Below are 26,049 nucleotides of genomic sequence, written 5' to 3' on the forward strand. Positions count from 1 at the left end.
AGATATAATTGCTACTATTAACTTTTTAAACCTATTGCACACCAGGGAGGTGCTTTGTCAATTTTAAGCTCAGCTGGGGCTATTGGATGGACAAAGCTTGAGTGCCTTGGACTCCTTTTACTAAATTTTTAACAGCCATTTTTAGAAGGCTTTAAAGCCAATTCAGGCTGCTTGGGACTTGACCTACAGTGGGATTTCAATGCCTTTGAAAGCAGGATTAATTTATCCCAGTCTGGGGTGTATGCCTGTGTGTCAGATCACACAGCAAGGTAAGCCTGCATCACAGCTCACGGGGCAAATGTGCAGCTGAGGGCTTTGGCTTCTGGAAGGGCTGGGTGGCATTGGGCACTGCTGGGCACGGCTAAGCTGCCCCTCGCAGCAGCTGCAGCTGGGAAAGGGCCCCAGGATGGCAAACAGAGCACAGCACCCAGCGTGGAGAGGAGCCCACAGTGGGGCTGCACAGCAAGCTCCTGCCACAGCAGAGGGTAAAATGGAAGTACCTTCTTCCAGAGAGAATTAATCCACTGGTGTTTCTCTGCCTCTTCAGAAGTATAAAGTGTCATACAAATATGTTTCCAGAACAGCAGGAAGAAAATTCACCTGTGACTCCTTGATTGCTGTGCATTCTTGTCACTGCCTTTCCATAATGGTTTGGTATCAAGGTTATCGATAGGAGGGTCAGTGCCAGACTCCTTTGGCACAAAGCTCTCCAAGCCAGGGCCCTGTTCTCTTATTTCCTCACAATATTTGCAGCAGCTGCAGCAAGTCTCTGCAGAAACTTTGAACTAGTAAAACAAATAAAAACCCACTGCTTGTAATTTAATCCACACAGAAGATTATGTATTAAATACTCATGAATATGTGTATGTTCTCCCGTATTTCAGCCTCCAGAATTGTATCTATTTGGCATTAACTCTATACTTCTGTGTAATTGGATCCTTATAGAAAATCTTTCTATATATGGAGCCAAGTTTTTCCTCTTTCATTTTATGATTATGAAGGAATACTACACAGGCTGTAATTTTTTTTTATTGTTAAGTCTGCTATTGAGCAATTCCCTTCCTGACTATTTGCTGAGAACTTGATGGAAAAAGAGAAGTTTCAGTCAGATCTTCCAAAACAACATGCCCAGAGGTAAAGTGCATGCACAAGTAGAATTTGAAACAAGTTCTGTAACATACTTTAGGCATAATTTCATATTCTTTACGAGAAATGCAAATTTATAGATAATCTTGGCTGCTTGTGCTTCAGTTGCACAGAGCTCTTGAGCAACTTCTAGATTAAACACACCCAGAAATCCATTAACATGGAAAGTTTCATTATACAGACAGTTTGGAAACCTGGCACAGTTTGTTTAAAACACTCCTAGATATATTAATTTATTCATTTGACTATAAACAATATTCACAAATAGAAATGTAAAGTCAAAATTGGCACATGGCACCAAGCTACTCTCTAAGTACCTCTGACCTTCAAATTGGAGTACCCTTAGCCCTAATTTCCAGTGTCTCACCTGCTGTCTCATCTTAGATGTGCTGAGAATCCCCCTAATGTCATTTGATTTGATGAGGTAAGCAAACCTAAAAGCTATATGCAAGCAGTTTCAATCACCCTTCCATGGAGTAAAACTCTGACCTGGACAATCATTAATAGTTTTAATGATTCTCATGATAACAAGTGGGGCTTTTGAGAGCTCAAGTCTAAAGTTTACACAATAGTTTTGTTGTTTTTTTTGGGTTTTTTGGGGTTTTTTTTGTAGTTGTTGCTTCTTGTAAATTTCTTGTCATTGTGACTATGATAAAAACCTTCAGAACATTGATAGAATGTTGTTTAAAAGCCCCAATTCCCCAAGAATTATAAAAGCAGTAGTGCAACCTAAATGGTGTTTTGTAAAGATGAAGCACTACAACTTTGTAAGAGAACTTCTGACTTAGGTGCAGTCTGTAGACTCATTTTAAAGTGACCAGTGTCTTCCATTTAGTGAATGTAAGCAAAAGCTACAGGTAAGTGGAAAATGAGACAGGATTGGAATAAAAACCCACAGAATTATTTTGATGCTAATTCTCTGAAGCAATTCCCAGTTTATTGAGGTGTTAAAAATTTGTTTTTCTTATATTCTACCTCCCAAATCAAGTATCTGTGTTTATAGATCTCTCTGGCCAACCACACTTTGGTAATGAAAATACACAACCATGGAAGCAACGACTTCAATTTTTTGTGCTGTGGAAAACCAAAGGCAATGTCTACTGTTGGGAAATGAACATTCTCCTGTTCTGAAACTCTTCATATGCATTTTGTGGTATCTGATGTACACTGTCAATTTAACAAAAAACAACCTTTTCTATTACTAGATGTCAGATTGCATATTGTAAAAAAGTTATCTCATATCCTGGTTTTATGGGTTATGTGCAGCATTAAACTGCAAAGTTTCAAATCACAAGTTCATTTGTTTCTGTGCCTTGGGAAATATTTACTTAAAAATGAGTATAGTAAGCTCATAGAACTGCAAAGAGGAAGAGGTAATATACACAAAGAACACAAGTGAAGACAGTGCATTTTTGTCATACATTTTGAAGAGTTTGTTCTTTCTTCTCATATAATCACATGATTATGTCACATTGAGAGGGACAGAAATCAGAAAAAATTGTGTTGCACTGACTGGTATAACCACTATGTAACTCATCATTTACTTGCCTTGTAGCAATACCAGGGGTGAAACTTCTTCTTGTGATTCCACTTGTACTTTTAAATGGCACTGCAATCTCCAGTTTGGAAGCTGCTTCTCTGGGGGACACCATATCCCCAGTATATCTACAGAGGAACATTTGCCTCCAGTCCTTAACACTGTGTCTAATCACCAGCTATATTTGTCAAACACAATGTGCTTCAGAGCCCTCCACAGCAATAATTTTGTAAACCACTTAAAAAACACGTTTGTGAGTGGCAATACAACAGAAAATAGCAATGCTTGGTATCAACAAATTGCTCCTCTGGTGCATCATGACTAGAAACTCCTAGAAAAGTAGTTGTTTCTCCTTCAGTTGCAGTTCATGTGCAAAGACTATTTGTTTCTTTTTCTCTCCAAAATAGGTAGTTGTTGTTCAGATAATAATTTGAACTGATAAAATCAGTTTATATTCTGGATTAAATTGAGAATGAAGAGTGCAGAAGAATGGGATAAATATAGATGAAGTTATTCCTGACTGTAGGATTTGCCTTGTCACACATCTGGTAGAGGATGCAGGTTCCCTTGTTCTGCACACATCAGCCGATCAGCTGAGAGCCCGTGCATTGAGCTCATGTCCTGTTGTCCTTTGGGTTTATTTCCTCAAGAGCAAGGACTCTGCTGAGCAGGTTAAAAATCCTACTCAGGGTTTGCAAGCGAAAAAGCAAAGTCAATAAAAGTAAAGTGTCATCTGAGGACAAGTAGTGTCTGTGCTTTAAAGGTGGTTTTGAGTAAGCCTACCTGCTAAAGCTTATGCATCTGGAAGTTAAGCATTAAGTCACAGTCACTCCCTTTGAGTCTGTGCAGATACCCAGGCACCAGCAGAGGGTGATTAAGCTCCTCACTGGACAAGCCTGTAAGCTAAATCGAGTGAATTGTCTTCAGAGGTGTCTGCTCCCCTCCCCACCAATACTGGGAGGCCAGACACCTACAGACAGACAGACAGACAGCTGCACTTAGATGCTGCCATGGATATCTGCACAGTTAGGTGTGTAAATCTGAGCTGGTTGCTCTACTCTCTCTTTATAGTCCATGGGAATCTGAAGTTCAGGCAGTAAAGCCCAGAGAGAAAACTGCAGATTAGCCAGACTAAGGAGACTGATGGAAAATATACAAGTGTGACACAGGGTCAAAACTGTAAAAATTTGTGTTGCTGCTCCAGATCACGTAGGCTGCAGGGAGTAAGAGGTGAGGCAGCACAGAGCTGAAATGCATGAGACAGATGCCTGGCAGAGATCACTGAGGTCAGGCAGTTCTGAAGCAGAGTAATAAAATAAAATCAATAGCTTCTTGGATTACGTGGTTGTTAAGAAGCCAGGCTCTGTCCTTCCTATGGGCAAGCAGTCTTAAATATTTAGGGGCATTGTTGGGGGAAAAGATTTTTAATATAAGATCTTTATTTCTTGTAGTTGTGCAAGCATATAAAAAGACAGTGGAGTACGGCAAATAAACAAATAAAAATATATAAATATAAACTTGCAGTTCATTTTGCTGTTAAAACTAGACCATAAACTGAATGGTTATGGAATGTTACACTGAGTGATACAAGTGTCATAGCTCCACTGAGCCTCTTTACCTCCAGGCACCTAAAAGTTTGCCTCAAATCCTCTATTTGTTTATCAGATACAAATATCTACGTAATACACAAATCCCCATAAAGGCAATTTATTCCCTCCCCATCTGCTATTTCTTTCAGAAGAAAAATCTTCTTGAAAAGAATTCCTGTACAGCATTAAAGCACCTGAGGAAAACAGGTCAATAAATCAATAAACATATGTTCAGTTATTGTAGCACCTTTCAAGCCCAAATGCAAATTTTGTACATTTATTCATCTGCTATATGTAAAGACAGTAATTCTAGGACACTTTGCTGGAGACTGAGAGCAAAAGAGTAAAACAAGAGTACTATAGTGGCTTATTGTGCTGGTAATGAATAGACACAAGACTGATCTGTCCTTTGTTTTATTTAAAAAGATCAGAGCAATGAACAATTCACAGTGTCTAACAGTGGCAGTGGTCTGTTTGAGAGAACATGGGTCAGCATATTTCAGCACTACATTCCTCCATGGGTTATGAAGATGCTGGAAAATTCAAGTTAAATATAAGCAGTTTAAAAGTAAGGTAAATCCCTAGTTTTCACAAGTGAGATTCAGTGGCAGCAAGCATTCTCCTTTATTAACAGGACTGACTGTTTGCTTGTGCATGCACTGTAAGATCTTCCAAACAAATGGCTAAGGCTGTGACAGAATACAGAAGCATTGGTTCTGACATTATTCATGTGGCCTGTCATCTCTCTAGTTCACAAAGCTCACCTCTGACCTTTGCATGAATGGAAGAAACCCACAGCAGGTAGGTATGGAATAACCTGCTTTCCATAGAAAGTGGCTCATAAGAGTTTGGCTTCACTCCCGACTCATAATGTTCATTCTCTTTTCAAACCTTTTCACATTTAATTTTGATTACCATTCTGCTAAACGTCTCATCTTGTTCTGACTCTTCTTTATCTTCAGAGCAATTTCTTAAGGGCTTGCACAGGAGAAATTTCATACCCTGCATCTTGTTTTATAACAATTCTCCCAGCAACAGCCCAAGAAAAAAAGGGGTGAGGACATCAAGAGAACATTGGGAATGGAGCCAAGATACAGTGCCCAGAACCTCATACTTTGTTGCAATGAATATTGACAGTTTTCTGCTCCTGCCTGTGAGATTAGGAGAGTCCCTTCTGTCAGCAGCTTGTTCAGGTCTCCTGGATAAGGCTGTGTACCCAAAATTTGGGAAAGAAACCAGGTTCTTTCTCTAGTTTGCTTTAAAAATATACTAAATTTGTTACAATTATAATCTAAAGTACTAAAACATCACAGATACTAACTTTTGCAGAATACATGCTGATATTATAACATACATGCAATCGTCATTCCTTACCTGTAACAGCTGGATATCAGCTTCACTGGGTCATTTGGAATTTAGTGCCAAGGCAAGACTTCTTTCCATGTGCTACTGCTCTGTTCACCCAGCTGGTGCAGCAAGTGCTCTCAGGGGCTGCCAGCAGTGACCCCCCAGTGACAGCAAAGCAGCACATCAGGCTGTGCCTTGTACCCAGCCAGCTGCCCCTGACAATTAAGATTGTTTCTAGCTTGACACAAAATGCTGTTGTTCAGGAAGGAGCTCAGGGTGCTGTACTGCCCGAGGCACTGCAAAGCAGTGGCTTTGGTCATTACTGATTTATTTCACATTTGCATCTGGTATTCTGGGGGTGTAGAAGTTTCTCTTTATGAACTAATTCTTTGCCTCCTCTCATATCCAGTTTGATATTAGGTTGAATACAATACTAGAAACAGTTGGCTGGAGTAATTAATCATTATTTACCTGCACAGGAGCCAGTCATGCAGGCATAACATGCATATTCCAATTCTTTGCTGTGAGTAGCCAGTTACTATAAAAGTTCTCTACCTTGTAACTTTTAACCTTGGGAAGTTATTTTCTTTTTGTAAAGGAAAGAGGAATCAAGACTTTCAAAATTTTGATCTTTATTAATCCATATAGAAATTAAGTGGTTAAGTAAAACCACCATGATGTAAAACATAACCCCTAAAAACACCATTTGGTTTAACGGTGGATTTAGCATCTCACAGTCACTTGCACATTTGGAGATTATTATATCTCTGTAGTTACTATCAACTGCCTATAGCTTTTTTCCCATTGCTGAATGAAATATTAGTGCAAACTATCATCATGATCTTAGACACCATCTGTTTCTGCTCCTTTTCTCATCTTTCTGTGATCATACATCTCCCTGTTTTAAATAGATTTATATGTCCCTGCAAACAATTAAATAAATCTTGTAGGCAATAGAACTTTTGATGATCTCACTGAAACAGTGGAAGTAGTCTGAAATCTAAACAGACAGTAATTAAATATTCATTGCCACTCTCAGAACAAATTAATCCACCAGTTAAATCTGCACAGCAGCTATTCAACAGGAAACATCTAAATATGAACTTTAATCTATTCTGTGTTTTGGCAATTTTTTAAGTTGAGGGCATATGCAAACATGACCCTGTTCAGGAAAGAGTTCACTCACTGGTTTAGATGACACTCAGGCTTCCAGACAATGAGGATACAAATAATTTTACAGTAAGACATTGGATCTTTTGGCACCTCACACCTGTTTATTTCCTTCTTTAAAACTATCTAGGTGATAGAATCAGTTAATTGTTTGGCATCCTAACTTGTATTCATAGAACTCATCATGTGATTTTTAGAATGGAATTTCATAAAAGAGTTTAGGCTGTGAAATTTTACAGTTATTGACAGGGGCCATCACATTATCATGGTGTAGAATTGTATTTGCATTTGTATAACAAGGCAGCTTCAAATAGCAACTAAGTTATCAAGAAATTAGGGAACGAAGATTGAAAATTGCACTGAAGACTTCAACACAAGTTGTCATGCTTACCTCTGGAAAAAGAGGGGACCAGCAAGTAGCAACTGGGCTGGGGAAAGCCTCCAAAAAGCAGCCATGGGCCCTTCTAAAGCAATGGTCCAGGCACAGCCAGGCTGAGTATGGGTAGTGTGGGTGGAAGGCTTCTAGAGTGGAAAGTGAGATAGCAAAAGAAAATAAGAGCTGGTGAAAAGGAAAAACAAGGCAAACAGAGAAATCTGTGATGTCAGACTGCCTGAAAACTGCTGTGGGGATGTAACAAAGCTTTTGTTCATGACCTCTTTCATTGAATGTGTAAACAGGCTGAACAACAGCTTGGGCTGCCCTTTTGGTGATATTTAATTCTCATCTCCTGTGATTAATTAGCTCTGCTCCTTAGAAGTAAACAGGATCAAGGGGCAAAGTGGATCATGGTGATGGCAATGTTCTATAAAGCATGAGGGAACAGCAGCCTCAGACATAGGGAGACAGCAGCAAGATAGGGTCACTAGGGGTCATCTCATCCATTTTACACCGCAAAGTGGTGGATGTCTGCAAGGCCCTAACCCAACTTGTTCCAAGGCTTTCAGACTTTTATCTTTCTTCCATGTCTCAAAGAAAGGCAATGGTATAATATCCTTGGTGTGATGCACCACCCCAGAACGTGGCAGCCAGGGACAGGTGCTGGGCAAAGGTGCTTTACAGCATCCACATGTTCAGCTGCCTCCAGAGCTGGGCAGGAGCTGCTTGTTCCTCACAGCACATCAGCCACCCAGCGCTCTGCTCAGCATTTTTATAGACACAAAAATCAATCTTACACACCTGGAAGTATGTCCAAGTACCCTGGTGACAGTCACAGGTTTACACTGATGTTGGAGACCCTCTGTATGGCAGAAATTAAAAATTTCTGCCAGAGAAAATTTTGGACCACCTAGTCCTTTTTTGGGAGAGATAAAATAGAAAACAGCTTAGTTGGCTCAGTAAATGTAAGCTATGTTGCTTTCCTCTGACATTCCTGACCCTCTTTTGTAATATTTCTCTTTTTTCATACATTCCCCCTGACACATTTTGATGCAGTTTACTAACTGAAACAGTTCAGTGCTCTCACCTTATCCAATTTACTAACACACTCGTTTTTTTGATCTCAAAGGATGTACTGATCTTTATCTTTTCCAACTATAACACAAATACTGGAGAACAAAGGGCAAAAATTTCCATTATGTTTAGTGTGAAAAGCTACAGGACTCATTTGAAGAAGTATTGTGAACCATATATTATCATTGTGGGAGGAATTACAGTAAACACCTACATTTGGCTCTTCAAAGTCAAAAGAACAACTTTGAGATTGTCTAAGCAGAACTAAGAGCATGACTAAGATAAGACTTCACTTAATTATTATATGAAGCAGATCCCATCCTGTAGAAAATTACACTTCAGAAAGTTTTCACTGCTAAAATAAAACTCTAATTCTGACTAGTTTTGGCTTCGAGATTTGCCATACATCAATATACATGGATTGCTGTGACTGTACTGTATAATTTTATTGTGTGCTAAAAATGTTGTTTTATAAAGCAAGTGTCTTAGACACTATGTTTATGTTAAACTCACAAACTTCCAATTAATAAAGTGAATAAATTGACCTTTGAATTCTCTTACTAACCAGCATTTTTCCAAACCTTTACTAATTTTCCCATTTTTTAACTATGTGCAATTTATCTTAGACTGTAGCTGAATACAATATTCTGAAAGCATTTGCCCTGAAACACAGACTAGACAGAATATGTGCAACTTCACATCTTGTATTTGATAATCCCATGTTTATAACTCAAAAAATCCCCTCACTATCCCTTTCAGGCACAATGTTCCAGAGGGAGCTTACTTCAGTGATTGTCTTACCACGATCTTTGGGTTTGTTCAAACCTCACATTGTGCCTTCTGCTTCCTGAATGTTAAAAAAATGGAATAATTTACATGAGAAAGATGAGGAGCAGAAAAGATCCTGACACTGTGTGAGCACTGTTCAGCAGTAGCTAAATATCCCTGTTATCAACAGCTTTCAGCACAAATCCCAAACACAGCCCTATACCAGTTACTGTAAAGAACTTTAGCTCTGTCCCTGAGAAAGCCAGTAGAGTCTAAGCCAAAAATTATCTTTAAATCATTTATAAGTGTTTATCAATATTATAATACGTATGATTGTACAAAGAGGGAAGTGGTGATAGTGAGAAACCACTGCATCCTCTTGCTGCACTTGATCTACTATAAGTTCTTAAGCTGGGAGAGCAGCTTTTTACACAGGCAGATCATGATAGAAAAAGGGGCAATGGTTTTAAACTTTTAAAAGAGGAAAGATTTAGATTAGATGTCAGGAAGGAGCTCTTTACTCAGAGGCTGGTGGGGCACTGGAACAAGTGGCCAAGAGAAATTATGGATGCCACATCCCTGGAAGTGTTCAACACCAGGTTGGATGGGGCCTTGAGCATCTGGTCTAGTGAATGACATCCCTGCCTGTGACATGGGAGATGGAATGAGATGTCTTTCAGGTCCCTTCAACCTGAGATATTCTGTGATTCTATGATTATTATTTTAAGACTACTGCAAATTATTATTTTATTCCTAAATTATAAGATCTTACTCTTTTTTTTGCACTATTGCAAGAAATAATGGTAATTTAACCTCCTAAATTTTTCTTATGTTCATATTTTAGACTGTAGATAGGATTTTGAATTTTAGCACATGGTCAGTGTATTTCAGGGCTCCTTTTCTGAGTGAGCATTTGTGTTTCATAGTCTGTGGTTTCCTCCACCTGCCAGCTACAAAGGACTCTAGGGTCAGTCCCCAGCTGGGCTAGCAGGACCAGAGGAGCCACTCGTTTATCAGAAATGTGAGACAAAATAAAAGTAACTTGTACTCTCTGGGGCTATTTATTTGTAAGTTTCCGAGATATTTTGACCTGCATAGGTCAAAATATAGTACTTTATGTAAAAATATAGTACTTAACTAGTAAAACCCAAACTGTGTGTAGTTGCAATTTCTGTTATTGATTATCAACCTTTAAATTTTGGTCTCACCTTAGCTAACAATATTCACCTTTACACTGGGCAGAGAAATCATACTTAACAGAAAGTTCCTTTATTAATATTCTATTACTCAACCACATAAGAATATATTTATTAAATGTACACCCATTATTTATATAGGATGAGGGCTGCAAAGTATTTCCTGCCAATATCCACAAACAGACTTGTCTCTCAGCTCTGCAGTCCCTAGAAGGCCTTGCAGAAATTCTCTTAAAGATGGTTGGCATTTTTCTGCTGCTTTCTACATAAACTTTCAGTTTTTAAGGCTGGACTTACCTAACTTGCTGTGTAACATTTTTAACGAGTTTCTTCTAGTTCTGTCAGTTGGTGTATAAGCCATCTCTATTAGTTTGGTCACTCATAATATAAATCATATTAGGAGAAAATTAGGCTATCAGCAAAAACCCGAATAAAATACAGGGAAACTTCTGCATTTTTCAGAACATTGTGAGAAATATGAATTTCAGCATGTTCTCAAGCTCTGCTGGAGTGTCAGACACTAATGAAAGTTACTGTACACCACCCACTGAAGAGAGTTAAGTAGACAATCTGATTAATTAAACTGTCAGTTCAGCCAATGGTTTCAATTTCCCTTTTTTTCAGAAAATAAAAGCTCCAGCAAAAAATTATGGAAAAAACCTATTAGGTTATTTGGGTAATTTCCTGTCCTTGCTGAATAGTCCCTCGAATTACATTTTTATTCCAATTTGTTCAATGCAGTTTAAAGGCTTGGAAAGGTGTAAACCACAGCTGATGGCCACAGAAGAATTTACCGTCTGCTAAAACCTGATCTCAATCCTGACACATAAGTAATGACTTTTATTTTCATAACAGTATTGCATATTGTCTATTTAAATAATGTCCTCGCACATCTCTACAGTGAATATTCCTATACAGCAAATATCTAAAGGCTACGCTAGAAACTTCCTGCTTGTTGTCCTTCAGTGTCTGAAAAGACCTGCACTGTTTTGAGTCAAAACACCCCAAGAACAATCCAGATGCAATCACCTTTTTTAATATCTGTATAGTGTGACACGGGCTGCAGTGGTGGGAAAGAGATAAAGCCTGCTTTCTTTTCAGAGGCCAGTGCTCCTTCTTTGCTCTGTCTCTGTAGTCTGGTGCAATCCAGCTGTGTGAATGTAAAATCAAATATAATATATAACATAACCAGACATATGTCAAATTGAAGTATCAAAGGTTTGGCCTCTGGAAAGCTTTGGTTTTCCTTATTTTTCCTGTGACATTTTTTTCAAGTGTTTGTAGCCCCATTGCATGTCCTGCCTTGCCATGTGGAAGAATCCATTTTTACTGTAAAAGCGATCTGGTTACCAAAATTTTAACAGAATTTTGGAACAGATTTATAAATATTGTTGGAACAGTTCTCCAGGAGTGAAAACTGTTACTGATTCCTATATTTCCCCCAAAGAGCAGCAGAAGATTCCACTTTTTCAATGAAACAATTGGGAAGATAAGCACAGTTCTGAACACCATCAAAGGCTGAGTGGCTCTGGAGCAGGAGTATGCAGAGAGACAGAATTGAAAAAAGTCTCTCCTCTCAGAGGCAGGCTCTATTAGATGCATGGAAAAAAATGCATTTAAATGAAAATAGTGACCTATACTCCTTTATCGCCGCTATTTAACTAACAGGGTGAGAATTAAAATATATATCCAGGCCTTTACAACTTATTTTCTGCATTTCTGCACTATTTCTGCACCCTCTGTACTGTGCACATAGTATATGTAATAGTTTTGAATGCATAGTCAAGGTAAGGCACCTCTGTTTCTCATGAGATCTTTGTCTTTATACCATATGTTAGCTCTGCAGCCATGGAAATGGAAAGAAAATGCTGCTTTTTCATGCTAAGCTAAAACTTTGTTTGCCTGCCTCCAAGAAGGCAGCAGATCCCCCTGGCTGAAGAAACCACTTGGTCTGCTACCTCTGATTTTAAAGAGCTAGAGATACAGCAGTAAATTCTGAGTGCCTTCTGAAGTCGTATTAAACGAGCTAGGCATAAAATATGTGAGTCCCTTGTGGTTGTTTAGGTTCGTTGCAGTCTACTTACAGTATCTAATACAATCTGAATACAGTGTTTTGAAAAAACAGTGAACAATTGCGGATTAACTCACATGGATGGTATTTGTAGCAGCGAAGCTAAGAGAGGTTTAAAACCAAACCTGATTTTCAAGCAACCTGTGTTCCCTCAAGACATAAATTCTGTCCTGAATGTGTTCAGTGGGTTTTTTGGTGTGGTGTTTTTCTTTTTGTTGTTGTTGTTTTGGTGTTTTGGTTTTGTTTCTGTTCTTTTGGTTTTGTTTTTTTTTTTTTTTTTTTTTTTTTTGGGGGGGGGTGTTGGTTTGTTTTGGTTTTTTTTTTAATAACTGTTCCGGGTGTGTTAGAATACCTGCCAATTAATTTAAAAGAATACAACCGCTATATGCAAGCGAAGTGTACTAGACGTAAAACTGGATGATGCAACACCAGAACAGTCTAAGGCAAGGGCCTGGAAAACGGGAAAGACAAGCAACACCTCACTTCTGTTGCCCTGCTGAGCTGCTGGAGAAGCCCTGCGAGCTCTCGGCACCATCACAGCGGTGCAATGCCCCGGCTTTGGGAGCGGGCGCTGCCCGGGGCCCGCGCTCGCAGCCCGCCGGGCGCTGCCGCCCGCTCCCCTCACAGCGGCCGGGCGGGCGCCTGCGCGGGGCCGCCCCTCGGGCCCCTCCGCCCCGCCCTGCGGCCGCGGCTCCCCGAGCGGAGCGGGGCTGGGCTGGGCTGGGGCCGGGGCGGGGCGGCGCTGCCGCCGCTGCTGGCGGGAGCTCGGCGGGGCGGTGCCTGGCGCGGACCGCCCGGCCCCACCGGCGGAGCAGCCGTGGGAGCGCGGCCCGGGCGACTCGGCCGCGGGCGGTTCTGGCGGCCCGAGCGCCGCGCCCTTCCCCGGCTCCATGTCGGCGTGGCTCGGCCGGGCGGCGCTGCTGCTGGGGCGGCCGGGGGGCCCCGCCGCCGTCCCCTCGTCCTGCCTGGGCTCGCTGCGGGGCCCGCGGTGCTGCTGCCGCCGCCGCCTGGGCAGCCTGCGGGGCGGCGCCGAGGGGCTGCTCCTCCCGCGGGGGTCGCGGGCGCTCGGCACCCACCCCAAGAAGGAGCCGATGGAGGCGCTGAACACGGCGCAGGGGGCCCGTGACTTCATCTACAGCCTGCACTCCACCGAGCGTAGCTGCCTGCTGCGGGAGCTCCACCGCTTCGAGTCCATCGCCATCGCCCAAGGTGAGCCGCGACCCACCCCGAGCCCGGCTGGGGGTGGGAGCGCCGGGCCGGAGCAGCGGCTGAGCCTCCGAAGTTTGGGGTCCTCCCGCCCTGCCCGAACGACTCCTTCGGGCGAGGAGGAAACTCCAGCAGGAGGAGGCATCGAGAGGCACTCGCCCCTCTGTGTTCGCGTAATTGGATATAAATGAGGCACACGACCTGAAATTTAGTTTCCAGAAGCATCCGCAGCACCTTTGGAACATAAATCGGCCCAGTGTGCCAAATCCTCGGTGGGTCTGTCATCTCACCGGGTGTTTCAGAGAGCCACGGGTGGCCATTTTTCGGAATGGGAGTAGGAAAGTGTGTCTCATAAAATCTTCCTGACACCGGGGCAGCAGTAAATTGATTTCAGACTTCTTAAGAGACGCCGGGCTGCTGCTGCCCTGGGAGCTCATTCATGAGTTACACTTCCCTGCACGGAGAGCTGCCGGCGCTGCTCCTTGGAAGTGTCGGTCCACATTCGGGAAGGTGTGTGTGTGCTGGGGAGGTTTACAGATGTCTCTGAATATAGGGCTATGGAACGCCAATTAAAGTCATTCACAGTGATTCTTCTCGTCTGATCCAACTGTTCTTGCCAACTTGACACTATTCCTTAAACAAATCAAAACCTGACAAAACCAAATCCTCTTAATTACAACCTCCTCACTTGTAGTTCTGATCCTCAGCTGTAATTTACAATCCCTATTGCAGCGAAGATGATAGTGGGTACTTAAGGGATCAGTGTGCATTTGATCTAGGCCTCTTTGTGACTTCGATAGTAGCGTGCCCTTGGAAAGGGCATTTCTGTGCCTTGTGGCTCCTCTGTAGATATCTGGAAAAAATTTTGGGTGGGCAGAGAGCAGGTCTGGGGGTCAGCTGTAAAAGTTGCTTTTGTGAAGAGACAGAACCCTTTCAGGTATCTCTTTGGTTTTGTTTGTAGCACAGTTGCATATAAACACTAGTTTCTAGTCAAAGTGAGAGTAGTTCTCTTAAACCCCTCGTTTTGGGAGCAGCAGTGCTTCGGTTTTGCAGACAGTGAATCAGTTTTGTTTCACAACACAGAGGGTAGAATGCTCTGAACTGTGAGTTGACTCTAACTTTTGAATACTAACAACTAATAGTCTTTCCAAATAAATCCTTCTCAGCTCTGAAGGGTTCTTGCTACTGAGATTTTTGTGTGAGTTTCTGTCTCGTCAGTTATTGCTCAATTTGAACGGAACGGAGCTGTGTACCTGGAGGATCGTGTAGTGGATATCAAAAGGAGACTTTAAAATTTCAGTATAGCCTCTCAATGCTTATACAGTTATAAATCAACAGATGGTCGTATTTAATATCTTGTTGCTCAGATGCTGTCAGTTATAATATGAAAGTCTGCTGTGTAAAATGAGATGACTTTCTGATGATTCAGGATTTAGAAGCAAAGTAACAAAAGCATTAGTTTGAATTCGGAGATTTTACTGCATGGGAGATTATTAGTTGGTTTTAAGTTTATTCCACTAGTGGAAATTGCAATTCACTTGTGCCTGAAACTGTAATAATTAATCTTGCTGGAGAGGTTGTTTCAGCAAAATCTCAGTTGTGGGCTTAGTAGTCTCATAGGTAAGGGCTGCATAAAGGATTATAGTGCCATCGGACCTCATCCTTGGAGTCAGATTTTTGATCTGCCCATCTAGCTTGAGAAGACTTTTTTTGTAGGTAACCTTTTCCTTTAGGCAGCTCTGTTCATGGGATATTTTTAAGAGACTGCAGCATGGTAACAGCTGTCAGCTTTTACCTATAAGAAATTCTGTTTCTTCGTGTGTTATGAAAAAAGAAGAATCGTTACTGAAAAGGGCTTCTAGTAAGTCTGTTAAATAGGAATTGGAGAAAAAACCCTATCTTGAATTTATTGCCCGTAGCTATTTTCTAGAGGATTGATATTGAAAGAATTCAGATTTTTGTGAAAAAGGGTCGAGAGGTGTAGGATATGTATCATCACTCTCAATGCAGTGGAGTGCCAGAAGACAAGGTGGATAGAAGGGCTACACTTGAAAGAAAATTAGAGACTTTTCTGAGATGTTTATGTTCTGTATATAAAGTGCTATAAGAGGTTTAGAAAATATTTTGTATGATTGCTCTTTCGAGCTGTTGAAATGGTGACGGTGTAGCAATGACCTGAATAGACACGCAGGTTGTGAGTAGCAGATGAGGGGAGAGCTGTTTGTGCCTTTCTTTCTAGGTACTTTCTCTGACTGACTAGTGTCGCTTTTGATCTTTACAAATCATGAGTTCAGTCCAGACAAAACTGTTTTAGAGGTGTTGGGTTTCTTACCAATCTTCTCATCTGCTGGCAGCATGCTGCAGCTCCCAGCAGCTGATTCTTTAGCTGAGGTCATTGGTTGTGCTTTTGTGTTGATTTCCAATGAAAGTGATCCAAATGCAGCCTTCAAATTCTCTTCTTTACTGCTTGCGTAAATTCTCGTGTTCTGTTTGAGTCTGAAAAATCAGTCTCTCCTTGATCATGAAATGCCTGTGCAGTTTTGGTACTGTGCTTAAGCTTGTTTTGTGCCTGTGATCTTTTCATAATTCTTTATGGAAAGGGAGGTGTTAGTCCATACCCTTAACACAGTCCTTGTTGGGTTAAGTTTTGACCTTCTTCCTTCACTACCTCTTCTGTGCCCTAACAGACCCCATATCAGCTAGGGGAGGCTGTCAGCAATATGGGGAGACCTGGGCACATCAAGAACCAAATGGGGCAAGTTCCTCAGCCCATTCCCAGGCCTACCACCAGAAGGATGCAGTTCCAGCAGCTAATTGCCCTAGCACGAGATATGACAGGACACACTATCTGTGGCCTCCGCTAATGGCAGAGGCTGCGGGGAAACCCATCCCTTGCTGCGGCTGCTACGCTGAAGGACGGTCCTCAGGTAGGTGAGTTGTAGCTGTTACCTCTAAGTTAGATGAGTCTCTCATTTTTGTTACTTAAAGCATCTGTTTGTGCTGTAGTCACAATAATTGTAGGTGGGGAGAGGTTTGTGGATATTCCTGCCTGCTGTCACCTTGGCACCTGTATTACCTGCAGGTTTAAGGAGCTTCCAGACACTGGGCACTAGAGGTTGGTTAAGCAGTCTAGCTTATGGATAAACACCGACTGAAATTCTGCTGTTTGTTTTAGTGCTTCAGTAGACAGAGCTCTTATCTGTGAGCGTGTGATGGCTGAGAGCTGAAAGCCTGAGCTGAAATTCATAGATGCGTTTTGCATAGTAGAAGCAGGGGGAAGACTGTGAAACTGAATCTTGATAGAATAGTTCTCAGAAAATATTTTGAAAACTGTCCTGATTTAGACTATAATCTGTATCTTACTATCTTAAAATTTAGTCAAAACATCACTGAGCTGTTTTTTCCGAAGACAGCTGCAAATCCTTTCTCATCTAGATTTAGTTTTCCTTCTGCATTGAAGTCTTTAAGTCTTTTATTTTTTTTCCCTTTTGAACCTTGGAAAGATGAATAAGGTGTCCCATTTTCCCAGGAAGAACTCTGAAACAAAGTTTTTAAATTTTATCTGGTGTTTCTTGTAAGGGTGAGCCACTGAACCACACTAGCTGGAGATGATGCATGTGGAATTGAATACAAGTAATTTGTGTTTTTCTATTTTCATAGTTACAGGAACACTGAAGTAGCAAATAGGCCAATTGATTTCAAATGTAATAGTCTTGCTTTCTGTTTCTAGAAGTGGTGCCCTGTAATCAAGGTTTAGTTTTGTTGGCTTCAGATAGTCAGATTTCTGTTGTTTCTTGCATGATGGAGATGAAAGTGTAAGATCTTCCAGAAAATATGGAGAATGATTTAATGCTTCTGACCTTCCGTAGCAATATTCCATTGACAAAAGTGGCGTTAGGAAGAAGATGGAACTTCTTTCTTAAGGAGCTTATATTTAGGGTTTTTACCTTCAGTTTCCAGTGTATGATATGAGATGATTCATGAAAAATCCACTTGTAAGCAGTGTAGCAAGCCTGGTAAATGAGGAGGGAGAATACTAAAAGGTTTGGCTTTTTCAAGTAAGAAATCCTAAACTTGGCATTTTTGCTGTGTCTTTATTACTTCCAGGGTACTGTTGGTCCTTTATGTGCTGCTTTGCAATATTCTTCAGCCCAGATCTAACTACTTTCCATTAATATTACTAACACAGTGATTATCTAGGGCCTCTAAGAAATCTCAGGTCTTGACAGTGAGAGAATCCTTTGTTTTCCCATCTTTTGTTGCAAAGATGGGAAAACAAATCCTGTCTTCCTATGTTTGTGTACATACATATAAAATATGTATGTGTATATATATTACATAAAATAGATGCTTTTGGTATATAATGTTTGTACATTGAACACAATTGCTTGAAAGCACCCAGCTGCATTTTATATTTTTAGTGGAAGACTTTGTGATATGATCACTAAATAAAAGGCTTTTTGAAGTGGAATTTCTTCTTCCTCTGCCTGTTGAGGTTGTGCATTACCTGGAAGACATATAAAAACACCATACCAATGAGTCTTGACGGCTGGTTTTGTCATTTAATTTGCAGGTTTTGGAGAATGCAGTTTCTAATTAGATTTTCTTTGAAGGCCCTGGGATGTCATACCATACATAATAATCTGAGATACATAAATAATCTGAACAAAATGGTGCATTCTGATAGAATAATGTTCATAAGTTCAAGTTACTGCACTTTTTTCTTGTTAAAAAAACGCCCAACAATACAAAAACCAAAAAATCCCACCACAAAACAAAAAAACAACCCAAAAAACACAGTGTGCAGATAAAGTGTGCACCTCCTTGCATTCAGTTGGGCTGACAGCTGGTGCAGAATCTCTAAGGGAATTCACAAGGTTTTAGTTTTTGGTGGGTGAAATCAGACTTTGGTCTCAGAAGAAACCTTGCTGGCTGTGTTCTGGTGCTAAATGTATGAGCTCCCCAGTTTACTGGGGTAGCTTAGAGAGTGTTTGAGCCTATGTGCCTCTACTTCCACAGCTTTACAAAGAACAGTTAATTGAAAAGATGCAATGTCATCAAAGATGAGTGGATTTCACCGAGGTTTTTAGACACTTTAAACAAGTCTCCTGTGAAAAAGATTCTGTTGTGTGTATCAGATGCTTCTTGCTAATATGAACAAACTGGTTCGTCTGCCATGGTGGTTTAGAACCACTTGGATTTTAGTGCCTCTTTTTGCTAGAATTGAATCTCTGCTAACACAACAAAGCATAATTCCATCCTTCTGGAAGTACTTGTCGTTTGAAGAGTGATTTTACAGTGCCAGTGTGAGGTTTGTGGTGAGGACTGCCCTCAGCCCGCTGAGCTGGGAGGGGAGGAGCAGTTCATGCTGTTGTGCTTTGACAGGTACCACGGTACCTGGTGGGGACAGTTCTCTCTTCCTCTCTCCTTTACGACCCAGCACATGCAGGTGAATGCCATGCTGTGTGTGGAGCAATGTCATCTTCTTCTCTCTCCCTTGCTGTTACCTAGGTCAATAATTTTTTTAACTCTAGTGTTTGATTGCTATTCTAGGAAAAAGTCTTCTGGCAGACTGCTGGCAAGTGTCTAATTCACAGGTTTGAAGTCCCTGTCAAGCTGGTGAAATGACAAACTCTTGCCAGCCTGCTTGTGTGAGTTCCTTTATGCTCTTGGACCATTGCAGCTTACACCAGGACTGCTACTAATCTCACTGCTGAGTCAAAAATACTAGGTGTTGAAAGAAATACTGTGTTTCAGATGGAAGGATATGCTACATTTTGATTTTAAAACTTTTTTTTAATATACCCCCACCTCCTGTCCTGAGTTTTGGAGCCCTCATGAAGGCAAAGTGCAGAAGGAAAAGTGCTACTGAGGCTCTACTGATCATTTTCATTAACATCTGAATCTCCTGAATCACAGAATCAGGGAATATCCTGAGTTTAAAGGGACCCACAAGACTCATTGAGTCCAGGACCTGGCCTTGCACAGGACACACTCAAGAATCACACCATGTGCCTGAGAGCATTGTCCAAGTGCTTCTGTGAGTTCTGTGAAGCTTAGTGCTGTGACTGCTTCCCTGGGGAGCCTCCTCCAGGACCCAGCCACCTTCTGGGTATGGAACCTTTTCCTAATATCCAACTTCAACCTCCTCTGCAACTTCAGGCCTTTCCCTTGAGTTTGGTACAGTCCAGAGATCAGTGTCTGCCCCTCTGCCTCTGTGTGCTGAATAAGTTCAGGCTGTTCAGCCTGGAGAAGGCTCTGGGGACACCTTGGAGCACATTCCAGCACATAAATGGTGTTTACAAGTGTCCTGGAGAGGACTTTTCACAAAGACATGTAGTGATAGGACATGAGGGAATAGCTTTAAAGTGGAGAGGGGTTTAAATTAGCTGTTAGGAAGAAATTCTTTACTATGGGGATAGTGAGACACTGGCATAAGTTGTCCAGAGGATCTGTGAGTGCCCCTTTCCTACAAGTCCAGGTTGGATGGGGCTTGAAGCAGCTGGGTCTAGTGGAAGGTGTCTCCTGGAGCTGGAACTAGATAATCATTAAATCCTTTCAAACACAGATTATTAAGTCATGTAGGGGCTTAGGTTTGATGCCATAAACAAGAAAATTGGTGTATGGTCACTCATGGTAAAACTATTCTGAAACTTCACTTTGAAAATGTCAGCTGTAACTGTCTGCCTTTGAACTACCTGCAGCAAGGTAATGTTTTCTGAAGTTCATGCTTTTCCTGTTGTGGTTTGGTTTGCTTTCATATTCTGAATTTTTACTTGCTCGTGTAACTTAAAACAGGTTCTAGTCTGCTTAAATGCAAAAACTTTGTCTTATTTTTTTGCCGATAAAACCCTACAAACAATCAAGTGGAATTGGTGTAAAACCCACAGAAATCCAGTCTTAATATTTATAAAGGATCTTTTCTTGCTGGCAAATGCTCTAGTATTGATTGGAAGATTTTAAATGATTGCTCTTTTGCTTTTGAAAACTCGTTATAGCATGCAGGTATCCTAAACCACTGGTACCACTTGAGAAGCCAGCAGAGGAGGTAGAGTCACCAGAGACCACCAGTGCATTTGGTACAGTAGAAAAAACCCAAATGGAAAAGTGTGTTTGCTGACATGTGCATTGCATAAGGCCAGCAGGCTGCTGGTTTGACAGACTTCCTGCATGCTTGTTTTGATGCATTTGGCATGTATTGCTGCAAGAAATAGAAGTACACAGTTTTTGTTTGTATTCATATAAAGCCTTCAGTCTCAAGAATTTCAGCAATCAATATCTTCATGTACTTACACTTAATTTGAGCAAGGTGTTTCAAATATAGATCTTATGGAAACTGCTGCACTCTATTATAGGTTATAGTTAATACTTCAGAAATTTCAGACAATGAAACAACTTCATTTTTTTGAAGCAGCTCAGTGTCAGCTACCTTATGCTTTTTTCTTGGAAAGTGGGCGTAAATTACATATATAATGCAGAAACAATACTGGTATTAAAAAAAATATTATTTAGTTAGCTGCCTTTGCCCTTTCTTGCCAAAGTTAAAATAAGATTGCTTCAATTAAAATAAAAGATTGCTCCAATAAAATTTGTTTTGTCTTTTGCGTGTGTTTAAGCATGTGATGAATACAAAATGGGTGTCATGCACAAATATCTTTTAAATAACGAATCACAAAAAATATCTGAATCTTAAGCCATTGTTATTCAGCTGTGTCTTTTGCAAAATAGTACATTTTAGAGCTAAAAGGAAAATCTGTCTCCCAATAACTCTTGTCCAGTACAAAAGCTGCTTTTGATTCAGGGCTTTTTACAGAAGATCACTTGAAATGCAGCTTTTAAGAGGCACTTAAGAGTGCAACTTAAACCCTTGAAAATGATAGATTCAAAACATTTAGATCTCCCTGCAACAGGCATGAATGAAATAGATCATGAATGTTCTGTGAACACAGCGGTTCCAGTGTGTAACCTCAATTAAAAGAAAAGGAAGCATTCCAGTTTCTCTAAGAAAACAATTATTTAAAGCTGACTCATTCAACTGAAAACTCTTAGCTTTAATCAGCCTTATTTATTATTTAATAAATCCAAATATGAAACTACAGAGGCATCTGTTGTCTCCAGAAAAAATTCCTTTCTAAAAACAAGAAGTAAATGGAAAAATAAGTGTATCATGCAAGCAGAGTACTTAAAGAAGCTGCGTTGGGTCCCCGTGCTGCTGTTTAGATTTTTTTTCAAAAATGGGGGAAAGCTGGACATGAATATGTGACTGCCTTGTGCCCCCCTTCTTCTTAATCCTTAAATTAGCACACTGATATTTCACATATTTTAAAAGCATGCCTTTTGGTTTCTGTTTTGTTGCTGTGTGTGAGAACTTCCTTTAACAGTGAATGAACATGGAAATTTTTGGGACATGACTAACTCATGCCTGAAACCCATACTTCCTCTGAAGTATGGGGAGCATTTTAAGGCAAAGCCCACAAAATACGTTTTTAACTCAGCAGAGTGCATGTTTCATTCAAAACTATGGAATATAAAACCATAGCTGTTTTTTTTCCAGTGTTCATTTACTTAGGATTCTTAGATATTTATGTACTAATTGTTAATAAAATACTTTCCCTCACAGCCATAAGACATAGTGATACTTGCTACTTGCTGTACTTTTTTTCCTGCATCAGTTGCCAGTTTCCTTTTGTATGTGATTTGCTCATGATGTTCATTCATTTTTGGGTATCTTTTGAGTTTTTATTAAATTTTATTTAGACTGAGATATTTTTGGCAAATACCACCATGTCATTTTTTTTTTTTTAAATCACATTATTTTCTCTAGATAATAAGAAGGGAAAATAGGAACATATTTAAGACTCTTTGAGATGAATCATATTCTGTATCAACTCTCCTGTTGGTTTAAAATAAGTCAGTCATAAGAAACAGGTGGTTTGTTCTATTATCTCCTACTGCTTGTGTGTAGGGATAAAACCTTTCCTCAATGCTCTTAAATACTTCATGGCTTTTAGGCATTTCCAGAACCAAAACATGCCTTACCATTTGGCAAAAGGCTCCTGCATGGCTGGGGAGACGGATGCAGCTTTGAAAAATCTTTCTAGTTTCAGGAAAAATGGAAAAGTTTGAGACAAAAAGGTTTCTACAGTGAGACCAACTTCAACTGAGAGGAGCCAGATGCAGTATCCACAGTTCCCAAAGTTCACTTCTTGGAGAGAGTCAGGGACCTGTTCTCTGGGCATAAGCACTTTCAAAACATCCTGGGAAGCCTTGAGGAGGGAGGGTTAGGAGACGACCCCTGGTATGTGATTCTTTTCAGTGCCATGGACAGAGGTCTGTGCTTTGGGTTGTGTTCTCATATGGAAAGTTGTATTGCCACGAAGCTCAGGTCCCAATGCTTACTGGGAACGAATAAGTAATTCCTGCACTTTGACCTGCTACATTTTTCTTTTAGGCATTATCAGTTTCTGGTTATTGTACTGTTACAGTAACATTTTAAATTATTTGCACATGATAGCATTTGACTTTGTGCAGTGCTCTATCCCTTAGTGCTGGCTGGTTTGCTGTAACCTCCCTTACACTAAGGGTGTGAATCGTCAGTCTCCATGAGGATATTATCCCATCTTTCATAACAATCTGAATTGCTACAAACTGTTTTATTTGCTTTATTTAATTTTGTGGAAGACTGGAGAAAAATGTGCATGGAACAACCAATTTCTTTAGCCAGCTGCCCTTTCAAATACCGTCAGCTTGTGTTTATTACAGATAACCTTTTGATGATCCAGTTGTTTCTTTGCTTCAGTTCTGGCAACAGGCTGATTTTCACAAAGTGCAAGTAAAGCTGTGATGTTACAAATGTAAAATTTACTGTTTCACTCAAGATTGAGATTTAAGAATTTCCAGCGAAATTTACAGCGCTCTTGTCTAATAAAGATTTTTGCCATAAAGAAGAGAGGGAAGAACATCTTGAAATCTACCACTCCTTCCCCAATTTCATTAACTGTTTATATTATTTTATGGAATAAAGTAAATCAAGTAAATAAGTAACTGCAAAAGTGACAGTGCTGTTATAAATAATCAGTGATCTTTTCTGCTTGCAAATGTCTGACTTCTGATTCAGTGTCCTTTTCCCTGAACAGAAGAAATGTACCAATGTGCAGCTAAGTTCTGATAAATCACAAATGGCCCAGACTGAAAAAGACTGTTCTCATTGGGAATGATAGGTGACCTTTTATAAGTGTTTTACTCGTTTATTGGATCTGGTTTACCAAAACAAAACAAAAAGTCCTTGGATTTGTAAAGTTTTGACTGTTGGATTACACCTCAGGGTTGGGTGCTAGGAACCTGTTGTATCTACCTCATTTCCATGCTTACATCAGTTTTTGCACTTGCACATTACTATGGCTGAGTTTTACTGTGATTTGTGTCTAATCCTGTGTTAAAAGCTCAGTTAAAAAAAAAATAAAAGCTCACTTTGATTACTTTTTCCCAGCCATAGAGGAAAAGCATTCTCCTGGGTTTCCCCACAGTGGGTAAGAGCAGGCCTGGATGAGCTGTGGATGAGGAAATGTGTAGTAGATGTGACTTGGCCATATGGGTGTGGATTTATTGCTGGCTTCACCTGTGTTGTTGTAAAGGGTGTTCTGTTCTTTCCCTGTCCCAAAAACCTCTGGGTATGAAAGTCTCAGTTTTGGTTCCCATGCTAGCACTGCAGTTCTTCTCTGGGCCTGGCTATGTACCTAAGAATTAGTGCCAGAATAAAAGAGAAGACCCAAATACATGAGCAGGAGGGAATTTAGCAACAGGAGAAAAGTATCAAATCACCCCTTGCAGTAACAACGTGACTTTATATCACTTCAGGGTGCAGTTTTGTATTTGACCTAAGGTTCTGCCTTTCTCTTTTCTCCTGGGAAGGGTCACAGGAGGGTTTTTGTGCCTCAGGCAGGAGTCTGTTCTGGGATCTGTGTCACTACTAGCACACAGTGACTGGCACTAGTGAGCAATACTGATTTCATCTCCCAGGTTACCTTTGCAGTTTTGGCAACTACTTGTAATTATATTTTTTTACCTCAACATTTGTCTTGAGACTAGGAAAGGAGATATCTCTCCTCTTGCTTCCTCTGGCTCTGTATTCAGGAGTATTCTTAATGGTCTGAGTGGCTGGCCCCCACATCACACAGTACTTTTCTCAGCACTGCAAAAAGCAACCTCAGCCTGAATCCATCACCTTCCTTGCTGCTGGAAAAGGGGCTGTGTAAACATTGCACAGATTTTGCAGAAGCAGAGGGAGGAGAGAATGAGGGAGAGAAGAAAGCTGGAGGCATACTGTGATTGCTGTCCACTGCACAGCGTGAAAAACTGTAGGGGTGCATATTTCATTAAGATCTCCTGTAAATAGTGGCATTGCAGTGTGTCACTGATGTGGGCAGTGCCACAGCATACTTCCCATTGCCACGGGGAGAAGTGTTAAATACATTAAAATCCATATTTCCTCTCCTGTGGAAAACAAAACAGGCTTATGCATGCAGAAAACTCTGAGCTGAGGATTTGTGTTTGTACTTCACTAACTTTCGAGCTGATTAGCAGAACTGGAGGTGAGGGCATAATTTCAGCAGTCACAGGGTTCTGCTGCCTGCTTACAGTGGAGCTGTGACAAAAGAACAGGTTAAAAAAACCTGGCAGTAGAAAGGAGGAAATGTACAAAGTTGAAAACAAAAACTCTCCTAAGCAGCAGAACTGTGTGTTTCATAAACTGACAGTGGGTAGTTTCTGGGAGAGTTAAGAAGCATTGGGATTAAAAAGATGGACCAGATGTGCAGCTCTTCCTAGAGCAGAGGTCCTGAAGCAGCTTTAGAGGGAGTGTCTGCATAGCTGGCACTTGCAGGGGTGTGACGGGAACTGAAGCTTGTGTTGGCTCTGCAGCTGGAAGCTGCAGGGATGCACTTGCAATTGAATCCTCCTGAGAGAGGCCTCTTGCTTACCAGGGGCTGGAGAACCACTGACCAGGAGAATGATATTCCTTTTTTTGTTTTGCATAATAAAGGCCATTGGTTGAAAGAATAAAAAGTGAGCTTAGTCAGAACTGTTCACTTTTAGGAAGAGTAGGGCACAGTAGCCTTTGTCTTCTGCTTCTTCCTTCTGTATGACTTTATTTACAGAACCAGTAATCTTAATATTTCGGATAATTTCTGTGAACAGAGTGAGTTCTTTATTAGAACTTAAAATTCACGTGCAGAATAAATTATTACATAATGCCGCTGCGTAACAACCCAGTAGATATTCCATACTCTTATAACATAAAAGCTGAAAGAAAATATTTTAAGGCCAAGTTCCATGTGAAGTGATTTTATCTGTTTTTATATTATAATCATCCCTTCAGCTGTTTGCCAGAGAGAGCAGCCATTGCAGCTTGACTTTGACTATGCAGGGAGTCAGATGGGAGTCAGACTGGTTTCACAAATGCGGCTTTGCTAAGTTACGTGGGGAAGGGAAGGGTGTGTCAAAGTGATGAATCTACTGCACTACCTCTAGCAGTAGGTGAAGAGTTAAGAATATCTTCATTGCTACTGCAT

The 26,049-nt window shown here is 40.7% G+C and overlaps 1 protein-coding gene across 2 annotated transcripts in view; it reads left to right on the forward strand.

Annotated features, from left to right (window-relative positions):
• The first annotated feature begins 12,581 nt into the window (after nucleotides 1–12,581).
• The window catches only part of TMEM65 (transmembrane protein 65), a 31,120-nt gene continuing 17,652 nt past the window's right edge, over nucleotides 12,582–26,049 (forward strand). Inside the window, exons 1-2 of one of the 2 annotated variants that reach the window (XM_063414894.1) lie at nucleotides 12,582–13,483; nucleotides 16,168–16,407. In XM_063414894.1, the coding sequence (XP_063270964.1) occupies nucleotides 13,165–13,483; nucleotides 16,168–16,407 (559 nt within the window). In that variant the 5' untranslated portion in view covers nucleotides 12,582–13,164. The remainder of the gene's footprint in view (nucleotides 13,484–16,167; nucleotides 16,408–26,049) is intronic. The other variant, XM_063414984.1, reaches the window with a different exon arrangement.

Source organism: Prinia subflava, chromosome 1, assembly GCF_021018805.1.
Source record: "Prinia subflava isolate CZ2003 ecotype Zambia chromosome 1, Cam_Psub_1.2, whole genome shotgun sequence".
In the NCBI taxonomy this organism is placed as follows: Eukaryota; Metazoa; Chordata; class Aves; order Passeriformes; family Cisticolidae; genus Prinia; species Prinia subflava.